The sequence below is a fragment of the Carlito syrichta genome, unplaced genomic scaffold, assembly GCF_000164805.1.
Source record: "Carlito syrichta isolate Samal-C Ts95f unplaced genomic scaffold, Tarsius_syrichta-2.0.1 Scaffold136058, whole genome shotgun sequence".
In the NCBI taxonomy this organism is placed as follows: Eukaryota; Metazoa; Chordata; class Mammalia; order Primates; family Tarsiidae; genus Carlito; species Carlito syrichta.
The window spans coordinates 1,922-15,412 of record NW_007080154.1 but is presented as its reverse complement, the minus strand read 5'-3'; the positions used below and the strand labels follow the sequence as shown (position 1 = coordinate 15,412).

General features: G+C 59.7%; 1 protein-coding gene across 1 annotated transcript in view; it reads left to right on the top strand.

Moving 5' to 3' along the window:
• Positions 1-12,222, top strand: part of LOC103251098 (sodium-dependent phosphate transport protein 2A) — an 18,696-nt gene extending 6,474 nt beyond the window's left edge. The window contains exons 4-11 of the mRNA XM_008049708.2: positions 574-685; positions 791-986; positions 1,070-1,165; positions 7,531-7,600; positions 7,871-8,038; positions 10,178-10,294; positions 10,405-10,529; positions 11,162-12,222. Coding sequence (XP_008047899.2) covers positions 574-685; positions 791-986; positions 1,070-1,165; positions 7,531-7,600; positions 7,871-8,038; positions 10,178-10,294; positions 10,405-10,529; positions 11,162-11,665 — 1,388 coding nt within the window. The 3' untranslated portion in view covers positions 11,666-12,222. The remainder of the gene's footprint in view (positions 1-573; positions 686-790; positions 987-1,069; positions 1,166-7,530; positions 7,601-7,870; positions 8,039-10,177; positions 10,295-10,404; positions 10,530-11,161) is intronic.
• Positions 12,223-13,491: the final 1,269 nt, after the last annotated feature.

Below are 13,491 nucleotides of genomic sequence, written 5' to 3'. Positions count from 1 at the left end.
CTGAGCCCGGCCAAGGGCTCACACCTTTAATCCCAACACTTTGGGAGGCCGAGGCGGGAGGATTGCTTGAGCCCAGGAGTTCCAGACCAGCCTGGGCCACACAGGGAGACCTTATCTCTACAAAAAAAAAAAAAATCAGCCAGGTGTGGTGGCACGCACCTATAGCCCCCGCTACTCGGGAGGCCTAGGAGGTTGAGGCTGTGGTGAGCTGTGACCGTGCCACTGCACTCCAGCCTGGGTGACAGAGTGAGACTTTGACTACAAAATAAAAAATAAAAACCTAACCGTCACATGTGGTGCCTGGGTGCACACACAAGCATAAATCTGCGTTTGCACACAGAATGTGAGCCTTCAGCATGTACACATTCATGTATGTACACCGGTGCAGTGTACACACACATGTCAACACACAGCATGTGTCACATGCTCCTATGCCATCAGGGCTAGGCAGAGTCAGCAGTGTGGCAGGAAAACCTGCCGGGGGCTGGGACCCGGGCTGTGGGCCTGGGCGCAGCTTGAGGGGAAGGAGCTGGCTACCCCGCTGAGTGAGTCAAGAGTCCCCTCCCCTGCCAGTGCTGGAGGTGAGCTCGGCCATCCCCATCATCATGGGCTCCAACATCGGCACCTCTGTCACCAACACCATCGTGGCCCTGATGCAGGCGGGGGACAGGACTGACTTCCGGCGGTGAGGGGCAGGGGGGCTGGGGGCGGGCAGTCCCAGATGCCGGGAGCTCCCAGAGTGAGGGCATCCTGGCTGCGGCCTGCCCTGCAACGCGACCTCCCTGCCCAGGGCCTTCGCAGGGGCCACGGTGCACGACTGCTTTAACTGGCTGTCGGTTCTGGTCCTGCTGCCCCTGGAGGCCGCCACCGGCTACCTGCACCACGTCACTGGACTCGTGGTGGCCTTCTTCAACATCCGGGGTGGCCGCGATGCCCCGGACCTGCTCAAGATCATCACGGAGCCCTTCACGAAGCTCATCATCCAGGTGGTAGCAGGGCCCCGTGCAGGGTCGGGGGATGGCGGGAAAGTCCAGCCTTCCCTCACTCCCTCGCCCACATCTTGCCACAGCTGGACAAGTCCGTGATCACCAGCATCGCCACTGGGGACGAGTCCTTGAGGAACCACAGTCTCATCCGGATCTGGTGCCACCCAGACCCCGTGGAGGTGAGTCCCAGGCCTGGCCCCAGGTAGGAAGACAGAGCCCCTCCTCAGGCTGTTGGCTTCCCAGCCTGTTCAAAATGCTCCGGACAGACCCCGAAGGTCATTGAGCCAGGAGAGAGCAAAATGTGGTGCTGTGCTCATGGTCAACACTGCTCATCCTCCCAACCTCACACACGGCGGTTGGCAGACGTCACCGATTGGTTAGCATTGGCATGCGACGGATCCGGAGGTTCTCAAAGGGTGGTCCCGGACAAGCAGCATCCCGACCACCCAGGAGCCTACTAGAGGGGCGAATAGCCCTGCCTTTCCCTACTGAATCCGAAAAAGCATGGTGGCTCAAGCCTGTCATCCCAGCACTTTGGGATGAGGATTGCCTGAGCCCAGGGGTTCAAGACCAGCCTGGGCAACTTGGGGAGACCTCGTCTCTACAGTAAATCAAAACAATTAGCTGGGCATGGTGGTGCACACCTGTAGTTCCAGCTACTTGGAAGGCTGAAGCAGAAAGATCACCTGAGTCCAGCAGGTCAAGGCTGTGGAGGCCGTGCGCATGCCACTGCACTCCAGTCTGGGCGACAGAGTGAGACTCTGACTCAAAAAAACCACAAAAACACCAGGAGTGGGGCTCGGTGGCCCTCTAGGTGTGCTCTGGGCTCGAGTTTGAGAACTTCTGACCTGGCTCAGCCTCTGGTTTCACAAGTAAAGACACAAACTCCGAGAGCTGTCCTAGAGTGTCGTGGCTCAAGGACCCCAGGGGAGGTTAGTGACTCGACTGGGCCGTGTTTGGGGACCCAGGCCCTGTGGGGAGGCATGGGAAGAGGGTGCTAAGGGTACCAGGGAAGCAGGATGAACAAGAAGTGACCGGTGGGCTGCATGGAGACCTCCTGGGGCACACAGCAGCCACTCATGCTGGCATCAGGGCTCCTTCCCTGGAGATCACCATAGATGGGAGTCCCTTGACCTTCTGCACCGTCTGGAGCTTCTGATGCCCGGAACTTCTGTCTGGGCCGATTGGACATATGCAGGCAACGCATACGCTTTCTTCCTCTGCCATCGAAGGGGAAATGCTTCATCAGAACCATCACGCACAACACGCTCCTCTTTCATCACTGCGTACGAGACTCAGCTCCATTTCCAACAAGATATGAGAAACTCGAGGCTGCAGCAGGAGGACAGCCTGTCTCCCTCCCCAACCTCTCCACATGCGTCTCCACGTTCCTGGACCTTATCCTGGCATGAACAGAAATCCCGCATTGGAGTCGCCCAGCGGTGCTCCTTGGCATCTGAAGCAGCTCTCGCTTAGTCCTCTGAGTGTTCAAGGCAGCCTGATATCAAAAAGCTGGCGCGGGCAGCTTTGATGCTGGCTTGGTGACCTCTCTGATACATCAACCGCCTTTTCCCGAGCTCCCTGGGCCCTCGCCGAGCTCTCTGAATCACCACCAGCCTCTCTACTTCATAGCAGGATCTGGACAAGAGAGAAGTCACACGCTTTGCTCTTCATGGAAAACCGGTTACGGAAGAGAGCCGCGTTCCGCAACCCCCCGCCTCCCCCGAGTCCCTGCTGCAGCCTTGAGCGGGTGTTGGCTGGCGGCACACACCTCCTCACCTGCTGTAACCCTTGTGCCACACTGGCGAGGTGGATGTGGGGATCTCACCTCACGCAGAAGGCACCCAAGCTCTGCGCTGGGGAGGGCCCCGCCCAGGTTGGCTCTGCTGGGGCCTCCTTGGGCCTCCCTCCACGGCTGTCGCGGCTGCCACTTGCCTGAGCACTGGTTTCTTGTCCCTACTTTGCCAGGAAACACTTTTCTTTTTTCTTTTTTGAGTTGGAGTCTCACTCTGCCACCCAGGCCGGAGTGCAGTGATGCAATCACAGCTCACTGCAGCCTTGACCTCAATCCTCCTGCCTCAACCTCCTGAGCAGCTGGGAAAACAGTCACGTGCCACCATGCCACCTATTTTTTTTTTTTTTTTTTCTTATGGAGACGCAGTCTCACTATGTTGCCCAGACTGGTCTTGAACTCCTGGGCTCAAGCAATCCTCCCACTTTGGCCTCCCAAAGTGCTGGGGTTATAGGTGTGAGCCGCCATGCCGCCAGGAAATGGCAGTGCCAGGGCTGGATTTCCTTGACTTGGAGAGTAGCTGGGGGTGGGATCCAGCTACCTGCTCTCACCCTCTCTCTGGGACTGTCACCTCCGAGAAGATGACTCACAGCCATGGATGTGCTTGGTCTTGTGAAGTGCTTGTCCTTTGGCGACAGCCTCCTCGGGCGCCCTTCCACCCTGTCCTCATTGCCTCCAGCTGCCACCACGCTGGGCCCGACCTCATCCCACCTAGTCTCAGGGAACTCAGGCCACCAGGGGGAGGATAAGCATCTGAGGCTTTCCAGGTGGGGAAGGAAAGCCAGAGGCAGCTTCAGGATCCCAACGCTTCTTGGCACTCCCGGGCCTGACACCCTGTGGATTGTCACCCATGCCTGCCTGGTTGGAACAAGCACCCTCTGAGGACTCGCAATCTGGGAAGCCCAGATGATCACATCCCATTTCACAGACGAAGGAACAGCCTCAGAGGAGAGTGGTGGCTTGCCGTGCAACTGAGGCAGGATGCAAACCCTCGTGGAGTCCTGACTCTCCGTCTCGTGGCCTCTCCCAGACCGCAGTCTGGCATCCCACCGTGCACATCCATTCTCCATTCTGCTCATTAGGCCTGAACGCGCCAGGTGACCACAGTCAGCAGACACCGGCCAGGGGTGGTGGGTGTCGTGCTAAGGGAGCTTCTCCTCTTCGGCACCAGAGGGCGCTGCGGACACGGCGCTCGCCCTCCGCTTCCAGAACAAAGGCCCTGAGCTCTCCTCCCTCCACGGGGAGGCCACCGCGCAGGCCTACATCCTGCCGGTCTTCTGCCAGCTTAATCACCTCCTTCAGTTCCCAGAGGTGCCTTCTTAATTTAGGGTGTCCCTGCAGGCACTTAAATCCCATCTCCCTCTTCCAAGACGCTTCTGATTCGCCCCTGGGAAGAGGCGAGCGGCGTTGGGAACCTCACGCTGCAGAGGAAGAAATGGAGGCCCAGGAGGTTAAGTGTTCGGTTCAGTGTCCCACAGCTGGGAACGGCTGGCTCAGCTGGGTTGTGAGCCCAGGGCTGTCCGAGGTCCAGTCGTTCTCTTCCTCCCGCAGAGCCCACCACCCGCTCCACGCCCCCTCCCACCCCGGGCCCAGACACCCCCCAGACCCTGGGCTTCCCAGCTCTTCTCTCTGGGCTGGAGTTTCCGCCTTCTCCCTCAGCCCTATCAGAAAGCCCCAGGGCCCACTCCCTCCCCTAGGTGCCCCTCAGTCTGGCTTTTCTGCTGTCTCTGTGCTCCTCTCTTGCACTTGAGAGCCTCTGGACTTCCCCTGTGCATCAGCCGGGGCCACACAGCCCCAGGAGGGAAGGTCAAGGTTTCAAAACCCTGGAGGTCCTGGCCTTCCACCTTGCCTTGTCTCTGACTCCTCCAGCCCTCAGGGGAGACCCCAGCAAAGCTCCCTGTTCTCCTCCAGCCTCCCCAGGGTCCACAGATCCTCCTCCCCCAGCAGACCTTGGGGCCCAGCCCAGCGTAGGCAGCGGGACACAGGTTGGCCAGGCACCCTGGAGCTCCTGGCTGGGGGTCCTCAGGAAGATCCAGCAAGCCCCTCCCCAGCAGGGCCAAGGTCCTCAGGCACGTCTACAGGAGTGACGGCTCAGCCAAGCGCACACACAGCTTCCTTCCACGCGATTCTGACCTGGCTCAGGGAGAGACGGCGTCTGACCCTTATTCGGAGACCGTTTCCTGAAGGCTTGTCATCAGCCAAGCCCTTGCAGTGAGCACCCCACACACTTCTACTGCAACCTTTGCAACGGCTCTTTAAGATCCTGCCTTAAGGCCGGGCTCAGGGGCACACCCTGTCATCTCGGCACTTTGGGAGGCCGAGGCGAGTGGATTGCCTGAGCCCGCAGGTTCGAGACCAGCCCCGGCAACTTGGCGAGACCTCATCTCTACAATAAATCAAAAATTAGCCGGGTGTGGTAGCGTGCACCTGTAGTTCCGGCTACTTGAAAGGCTGAGGCAGAAGGATTTCCGGAGCTCAGTGGATTGATGTTGGGGTGGCCGTGAGCGTGCCACTGCTCTCCAGCCTGGGTGATGGAGTGAGACTCCAACTCAAAAAGAAAAAAAGATCCTGCTTTAGAGAAGACAGACTCAGAGAGGTGGCAGCAGCACACCCAGGGTATTTGGGATAAGAAGAAGGATTTGATCTCAGATCTGCCTGACAGCAGGCACTTGGCTCTCTCCCTTACCTGCATGGCAGTTACCGTCCCTTTCCCAGCCTGTTTTTCTGATCTACCCCATCTGAGACTATTTTTTCCTGGCTTCTTAGCCTGCAATACAGACCCGGACTTGATGGCGCCTTGATGTGACAAATTGGGAACACAAACGTGTGTGCTGTCCCACTCGAGGAAGTACATCCCCTGAAATAAACCAGACGCTGTGAGCAGCTCTTACCTCCTTCACGCATGCGTTAAATGACACGCTGTTTAGAGCAAAACCTACAGGAGCTATAAACATGGAGGGGCTAGCACCCTACCTGAGCCCCCACCCTCAGCCCGGGAGAGGTTAGAGGGGTGTGAGATGCAGGGCCCTGGGGGCAGGGAACTGGGACGGGGGCTACACCAGCTCCCAGCAGAGGCAGAATGTGAAGAGAGAGGCTGTGGCTTGCCCGGGACCCCCCGGGGGGGGAGCGGGGGGGGGGGGGTGGAGGCTGGTGGCCCTTGCTGGGCATGTGGCCCTGGGAGGAACTGCTCCTTTGCCGGTGTCCATCCCTCCTCTGTGAGCTGGCCTTCTCCCCAGCCGAGCCCAGCCACTTTCTCCTGCCATTGCTAGGTGGTTGCTGGGAAAGGTAGGGGCCTTGGGTTACATTGTAAAAGGGTTACACCCTTGAGCCGGGTACAGGGGCTCACACCTGCAATCCCAGCACTTTGGGAGGCGGGGGTGAGAGGATTGCCTGAGCCCAGGGTTTCAAGATCAGCCTGGGCAACTTGGTGAGCCCTTATCTCTACAATAAATTTTTTAAAAAGTTAGCTGAGTGCGATGGTGCATACCTGCGGTTCCAGCTACTTGGAAAGCTGAGGAGGAAGGACTTCCTGAGCCCAGGAGGTTGAGGCTGCAGTGGCCATGAATGTGCCACAGGGTGACAGAGACTCTGACTCAAAAAAAAAAAAAAGATAACCCAACAAGGCAACCAATTTGTGGTCCAGAAGCCCAACAGGCTGCTTCTGTCGTCTTCGTTGCCAACATTTACAGGGTGGGAGGCTTGTTTGTTTGTTTGTTTGTTTTAGTTGGAGTCTCACTCCATAGCCCAGGCTGGAGAGCAGTGGCACACTCATGACCACACCATTGTCAACCTGCTGGGCTCCAGCTATCCTTCCATCTCAGCCTTCCAAGTAGCTGAAGCTACAGGTGCATGCTACCATGCCCAGCTAATTTTTAAAATTTTATTATGGAGATGAGGTCTTGCCAAGTTGCTCAGGCTGGTCCCGAGCCTGCAGGCTCCGGCAATCCACCTGCCTCAGCCTCCCAAAGGGCTGGGATTATAGGCTGAGCCACCAAGCCCGGCCAGGGTGGGAGGTTTTATCTAAAGCTAAAGCTTTAGCCATGGTTCCTCTCACAAAGCTGGGCAATGTGGCCATGCTGGGCTTCCCTGGAGGGTGACAGTGGCTGGGAGCTGAGTCTCTGCCAGCCCTAGAGGCCCAGGACATATTCCTCCTCCACACATAGCCTGGGTGGCTCTCAAAGGTGGCCAGCTGAGCCCTGGGACCCTCAGAATTGGAGGGTCTCCCTAGGAGCCACTCATTTCACTGAGAGTGGGGGGGGAGAGGGGGGGATGGGCAGACCCCTTCCCGTCTGACTCCCTATGGGTAAGGCCGGGAGAATGGAGGTGGGGCTGAAGGTGCCTTAGAGGAGAGGGTGGGGCCAGGACACTGGGGGAGGGGCAGAGAAAGGGATTAGGGGTGAAAGCGGAGGCAGCGTCTCCAGGCAGCGAGGACCGTGGTCAGCAGCTCCCAAGACTACTGGCTTGGAGGGGAACGAGGACAAGAAGCCACTGGGTGTGGCTCTGGCGAGAGCCAGGTCGATGGAGAGATGGGCGGACCACGCGGAGGCCTGCGTGCCAGCGTCTTCTGCGGCAAGTCTTTTCATCCGCGTTTCTTCAGCGGAGGAGGCGGGTTCAGAGAGGGCAGCAGATCCGTCAGTGGCCACAGAGCCAGGAGCCCCTTCCCTAGCTCCCCATCCCTGCCTGACCCCACCCTAGCCCCAGCCCCAGGCTTCGTTTTCATAAATTCTCTAAGTCACCCTCCTCTTCATCTAGGCTCCCGCCTCCATGTCCAGGGCAGAGGCCAACACCAGCCAGACCCTTGGAAACGCCACCATGGAGAAATGTAAGTGCCTGTGACGGGGGAGGGGTCAAGCATGGCAGGGGAAGAGCTGGGCCGCAGGAAGGCCACCCCTGCCCGGCCGCTGCTCTGTTCAGTCCCAGGAAGGACGGCTGCCAACAAGCCTAGCTCCTGGACGGGGGTCAGGCCCTGTTGTGGAGGCTGAGGGAGGCGGTCGGTGGGGCCTCGGACTCAGAGCCCACCGGGGTGGCAGAGGTGGGGAACTGGGAGCCAGGCATGGGGTCAGCTCTCAGCAACCTGGACCGCCCCCGGCAGGCAGCCACCTCTTCGTGGACACGGGGCTGCCCGACCTGGCCGTGGGGCTCATCCTGCTGGCGGGCTCCCTGGTGCTCCTGTGCACCTGCCTCATTCTGCTTGTCAAGACACTCAACTCCCTGCTCAAGGGCCAGGTGGCCAAGGTCGTCCAGAAGGTCATCAACACTGGTGAGCTGTGAGCGGGGAGAGGCTAGACAGGGCCCCAGGACGGGCCCTTCCAGATCCTGCTAAATCTTGCCAACGCCTTGGTCGGGGTCAACGCCATCTCTGAGCCCCAGTTTCCCCATGTGAACAAAGAAGGTGGTTTCTGAGGCCCCGGGAGGTGCTGACAGCTAGGACCTGTGGCCATCTCTGGCTTGGTGCCCTCCTAGCAGGAGGTGCCCCAAGGCCGTTGTTAGACTCAATCAAAAGACAGCCATTAAGCCCCTCCTATGTACCATGCTTGGGTAGTGCCAGGGATTCTGAGGCGAGGCTGATAGAGATGGATGCTGCTCTGGGGGGCTCAGGACCCCCAGGGAGAGCCGAGAAATTTAAAAATAAAGGAATGAGGCCGGGCTCAGTGGCTCAGTCTGTAATCCCAGCACTTTGGGAGCCCGAGGTGAGTGAATTGCCTGAGCCCGCAGGTTCGAGACCCGCCTGGGCAACATGGTGAGACCTCATCTCTACAATAAATCAAAAAATTAGCCGGGTGTGGTAGCACGCGCCTGTAGTTCCAGCTACTTGGAAGGCTGAGGCGGAAGGATCGCTGGAGCCCGGCAGGTGGAGGCTGCGGTGGCCAGGAGCAGCCGTTGCACTCCAGTCTGGGCGACAGAGGGAGACTCCAACTCAAAAAAGTAAATAAATAAAGGAATGAGGGGAATAAATTCAGAGAGGGAGAGCAGGAACTGCCAAGGAGGCACAGAAATGGCAGCACGCTACAGTATGGAAGAGGCTGCTTTCAGCAGGCAGCCAGAGGCCGCTCTGAGGAGGTGGTCTGAGCAGAGCCTTAGACGAGGGGTAGTCAAGATGTGGCTGGCGGAAGAGCATTCGGGGTAGAGAGAACAGCAAGTGCAAAGGCTCAGAGCCAGGGACCAACCAGGCAGGGATGTGGCATAAGAAATGTGAACAGCAGCTGTCAGGGGCAGGGTGGGCAAGGGGGGCGGTGTGTTGGTGAGATGGCAGGGATGGAGCCAAGGCATGGGCCTCCAGGTTCTGCTCAGAGCCTGCTTTTTGTTTTGTTTTGTTTTGTTTTGTTTTGTTTGAGTTGTGCTCTCTGTCACCTAGGCTGGAGTGCAGTGGCACAATCACGGCTCACTGCAGCTTCCAACTACTGGGCTCAGGTGATCCTCCCACCTCAGCCTCCTAAGTGACTGGAACTACAGGTGTGCGCCACCTTGCCTGGCTAATTTTATTTTTATTTATTTTTATTTATTTTTTGAGTTGGAGACTCACTCTGTCACCCAGACTGAAGTGCAGTGGCCGCTCCCGGCCACTGCAGCCTCGCCTCCTGGGTTCCGGCGATCCTTCCGCCTCAGCCTTCCGAGTAGCCAGAATTACAGGCATGCGCTACCACGCCTGGCTGATTTTTTGATTGATTGTAGAGATGAGGTCTCGCTGCCCAGGCGGGTCTCGAACCCGCGAGCTCAGGCAATCCACTCACCTCAGCCTCCCAAAGGCGCGGGATGACAGGCTGAGCCACCGAGCCCGGCTGGCTAATTTTTAAAATTATTTTTGTAGAGATGAGGTCTCGCTATGCTGCCCAGACTGCTCTCAAACCCCTGGGCTCAAGTAATCCTCCCTCGGCCTCCCAAAATGCTGGGATTACAGGCGTGAGCCACTGCACCCAGCCTAGAGGCTGGACTTTATTAAGGGTAATTGGAACACTTGAAGGGCTCAGAGCAGGGGAATGGCACCATCTGATTTTCATCTTAAACTTCATGTTGAGCTTTTGGGGTGTGGCACCGGGAGAGGTGACAAATACTGGACTGAGGGGGCATCCATGGGAGCTCAAAGGGAGAAACAAAGTCAGACTGAGGACAAGGGTCAGGGAATGCTTTCCAGAGGACGTGACATCGTCCTGAGCCTAAGGATGAAAATTGAGATGCTGAGTAGGATATTCCAGGCACAGGGACCAGCCAGAGCAAAGGCACTGCGGCCTGATAATCGGGCCTTCGGTCCAAGATCAGAGAGGCCAAGTCGAGGCTATGGTGAAGGAGCAGGAGACTGACAGGGCCTAGTGGGAACCTGACATCCAAACGTCTCCTCCCGAGGAGATCTGTCCCCCATTCCCCCGCTGACCAGGCCTGCTGGGCCGGGCTTCCCTTGCAGACTTCCCTGCCCCCTTCACCTGGGTCACGGGTTACTTTGCCATGGTGGTGGGTGCTGGCATGACCTTTGTCGTCCAGAGCAGTTCTGTGTTCACCTCGGCCATCACCCCACTCATTGGTGAGTGTCCATGCCCAGCAGAGGCAGGACTGGGCAGGGGGGCGAGGCTGGCCGGGAAAGGGCTGCGAGAGGGACCGGAGGCACCCACAGCCCCTCCCTCCACCCCCCAGGCCTGGGCGTGATCAGCATCGAGCGTGCCTACCCCCTCACCCTGGGCTCCAACATCGGCACCACCACCACAGCCATCCTGGCTGCCCTGGCCAGCCCCAGGGAGAAGCTATCCAGCGCGTTCCAGGTGAGTCGGGGGAGAGGAGCCCTGTTGAGGCGGGATAGGGTTGGGCCTGGGTGTGGGGCCGGACAAGGGTGTGGGGACACATAACCAGTGCTTTTTGACTGCCCACTGAGGCCCACCCACTATGCTCTACGGAAACCACTGTGGGCAAAGCCGACCTGATACCACCCTCAAGACCTCAGCATCCAACAGGGGGCACAGCTCAGTGACCACAGCCACAGACAGCAGCGAGTTGGATTTGCTATGAGAGGGGGCCTGGCCCATACTGGGGGGTCCAGAATGAACAGAGTGGATGGCGGGGTGGAGAAGGGGATGGCCAAGAGAGCTGTCCCAGAAGCAAGGGAGTAACTGACCAGCTAAGAGTCCAGGGCTGCGGGGTTGTGACTGCATCTGCTGGGGACGCCTGCGCAAGGTGTCCGTGAGGGGAACGTGGAGAGTTCAGGTCGTCATTAACCAGCCGGCCCAAAAGTATTTCGGCGTTTTCATACCCAGCACAGCCACCCCTATGCCCTAGGAGCACATCTGCCCCAAGAGGTCGGCTGCCAGACCAGGTCGGCACACGGCACCTATCCCCGCTGGCCTGAGTCGGGGCTGGGGGCCGTGCCCACCTCTGCCCCCCGCTCCCTCCCCTGCAGATTGCCCTCTGCCACTTCTTCTTCAACATCTCGGGCATCCTTCTGTGGTACCCCGTGCCCTGCACGCGCTTGCCCATCCGCATGGCCAAGGCGCTGGGCAAACGCACCGCCAAGTACCGCTGGTTCGCCGTCCTCTACCTCCTCGTGTGCTTCCTGCTGCTGCCCTCGCTGGTGTTTGGCATCTCCATGGCGGGCTGGCAGGCCATGGTGGGGGTGGGCACGCCCTTCGGGGCCCTGCTGGCCTTCGTGGCACTCGTCAGTGTTCTGCAGAGCCGGAGCCCTGGGCGCCTGCCCAGGTGGCTGCAGACATGGGACTTCCTGCCATGCTGGATGCACTCGTTGCAACCCCTGGACCGCCTGATCGCCCGTGCCACGCTGTGCTACGCCAGACCTGAGCCCCGCTCACCTCCACTGCCCGCCAGGGTTTTCCTGGAGGAGCTGCCCCCCGCCACACCCTCCCCCCGCCTGGCACTGCCCGCTCACCACAACGCCACCCGGCTCTAGGCTGCAGGTCGAGATGACCGCCTGGAGCGGGAAAGGGCCCGTGCAGGGAGCCTGGGGAGAAAGGGGGTGTGTGTGTGTGGTGTGTGTGTGTGTCTATGCCACCCGAGTACCAGCATCCTTATGCAGGTACACAGCAGTCTGGGCTTGTGCGACGGAGCCAGCGTGCATGCAAGCATGGGTATGTTCTAGAGCGAGTCTGGGTCCACCTGTCCACTTGTAGAAGCTTGTATTTGTGTATAAGTGTGCCAGCCCATGCACGTGTTCAGACACACCCGTGGAGGCTGTGTACGGGTTACAGGGCACCCGGGTATGAGTTCAGATCTTTGCACGTGTACACACGACCACAGCGGGCAGGAATGAGGGTGGGCCTGAATGCGTGACCGTGCGGCTGCCTGCTTGTGCATAGATGTGGGTGCTGGGACCACTGAATCCCCCCCCCACCACCCTCCATCCTTCATGGTGCCAGCCTCCTCGTCCTCACCCAGGTCTTCACCACCACCACAAACCCCTTGCTAACACTGCTGAAGAAGAAGAAGGAATTAAACTCTCCTTAGGCATTTGGATGTCTTTCTTCCCTGCCTCTCTGGGGAAGGGCAAAGCCAAGGCTTGGCGTTCGGCACCACCATCTTCCCTCAGAGGCTCGCTGTGCCCTGGCCAGACACAGTCCGTGCTGGAGAAGCCAGCCCCCACCCGTCTGCCACGCCTTGCCTCAGTGAGTCCAGTCCACAGTTCACTCTGGCTGGAAGTCCCTTCCAGGGCCCAGGCCCACACCGAGGCACGTGCCGGGAGGACTCTTACTTCCCACTCGACCCCACCAGGCTGGGCCTCCTCTGGTCTCGCCCTGCCCTCTGAATGCGCCCACCTCAGCCCACACCCACTCCACCTTGCTCGGGGGCCCAGAATGGGGGACAGGAGGGGGCTTGTCAGGGCCATGGGGGGAGGGCATGGGAGCGCGCGGGTGGGCAAGACAGGCCATGTCCAGGGCCCCAGTGCACAGTGGGCAGGAACCAGGTGCCTTCCCTCGCCACCCCCGTTTTGGGCAGTAAACTAGGCCTCACTTACCCCCGCCCCCATCCAAGCTTTCCAGTTCCTCCTCCACAGAGAAGCTGATGCCTGCAGAGTGGGGGTCAAGGGGCAGGGATGCCCGAGCTCCTTTCCCTAGTCCAGGGACTCCTCTGGGGCCTCTGGACCCCAACAAAGCAGGAAGGAGGAGAGCAAGCTGCAGCCCCTGTTGTGATGATCTTGGCTGTGTGCCCTCTCAACGGGTCCCCCTTTTGAGGCCTATGGGGGAGGCGAGGGGCCGGGAGCCCCAGCACTGCTCTCCAGGCTGCCAGCCCCATCCTGTACCCATGCACACCCCTTGCCAAGAGCTCGCCCAGCCAAGGTGGGGGTTCGAGAAGTACACCACCTCCAACCTGACTCGCTGATGGGGAGAGGCATTGGCAGGGCGCAGAGGGGACGCCCTTGACCGTCTGGCCCGGATGGGAATGTGGAAATATCTCGAGGATGCTGAGGCCTGAGACAGTTTGAGGAGGCCCGCCCTTGGACTCTTACTCTGCGAGTCCCTGGGACCCTGGGAAGGAGCCAAGGAGAGGCAGTCAGGCGGGAGGCCTCTGCAAGGCCGGCCCGAGTATGGGAGGGCAGGGTGCAGGGACAGGAGCTGGGCAGCCCCTGGACTCGGCCAGTCTCCTCTCCTGGACCAGGGCCCTCGCGCACCACTCCCCGCGCGCAACCAGCGGAGGAGCCCGCGGCGCCCAGGTCACGGTTTATTGGGGGCCCTAGGCGCCCCGCGAGCGCAGCTCCCGCAGGAGCCCGTGCGCCGTCCT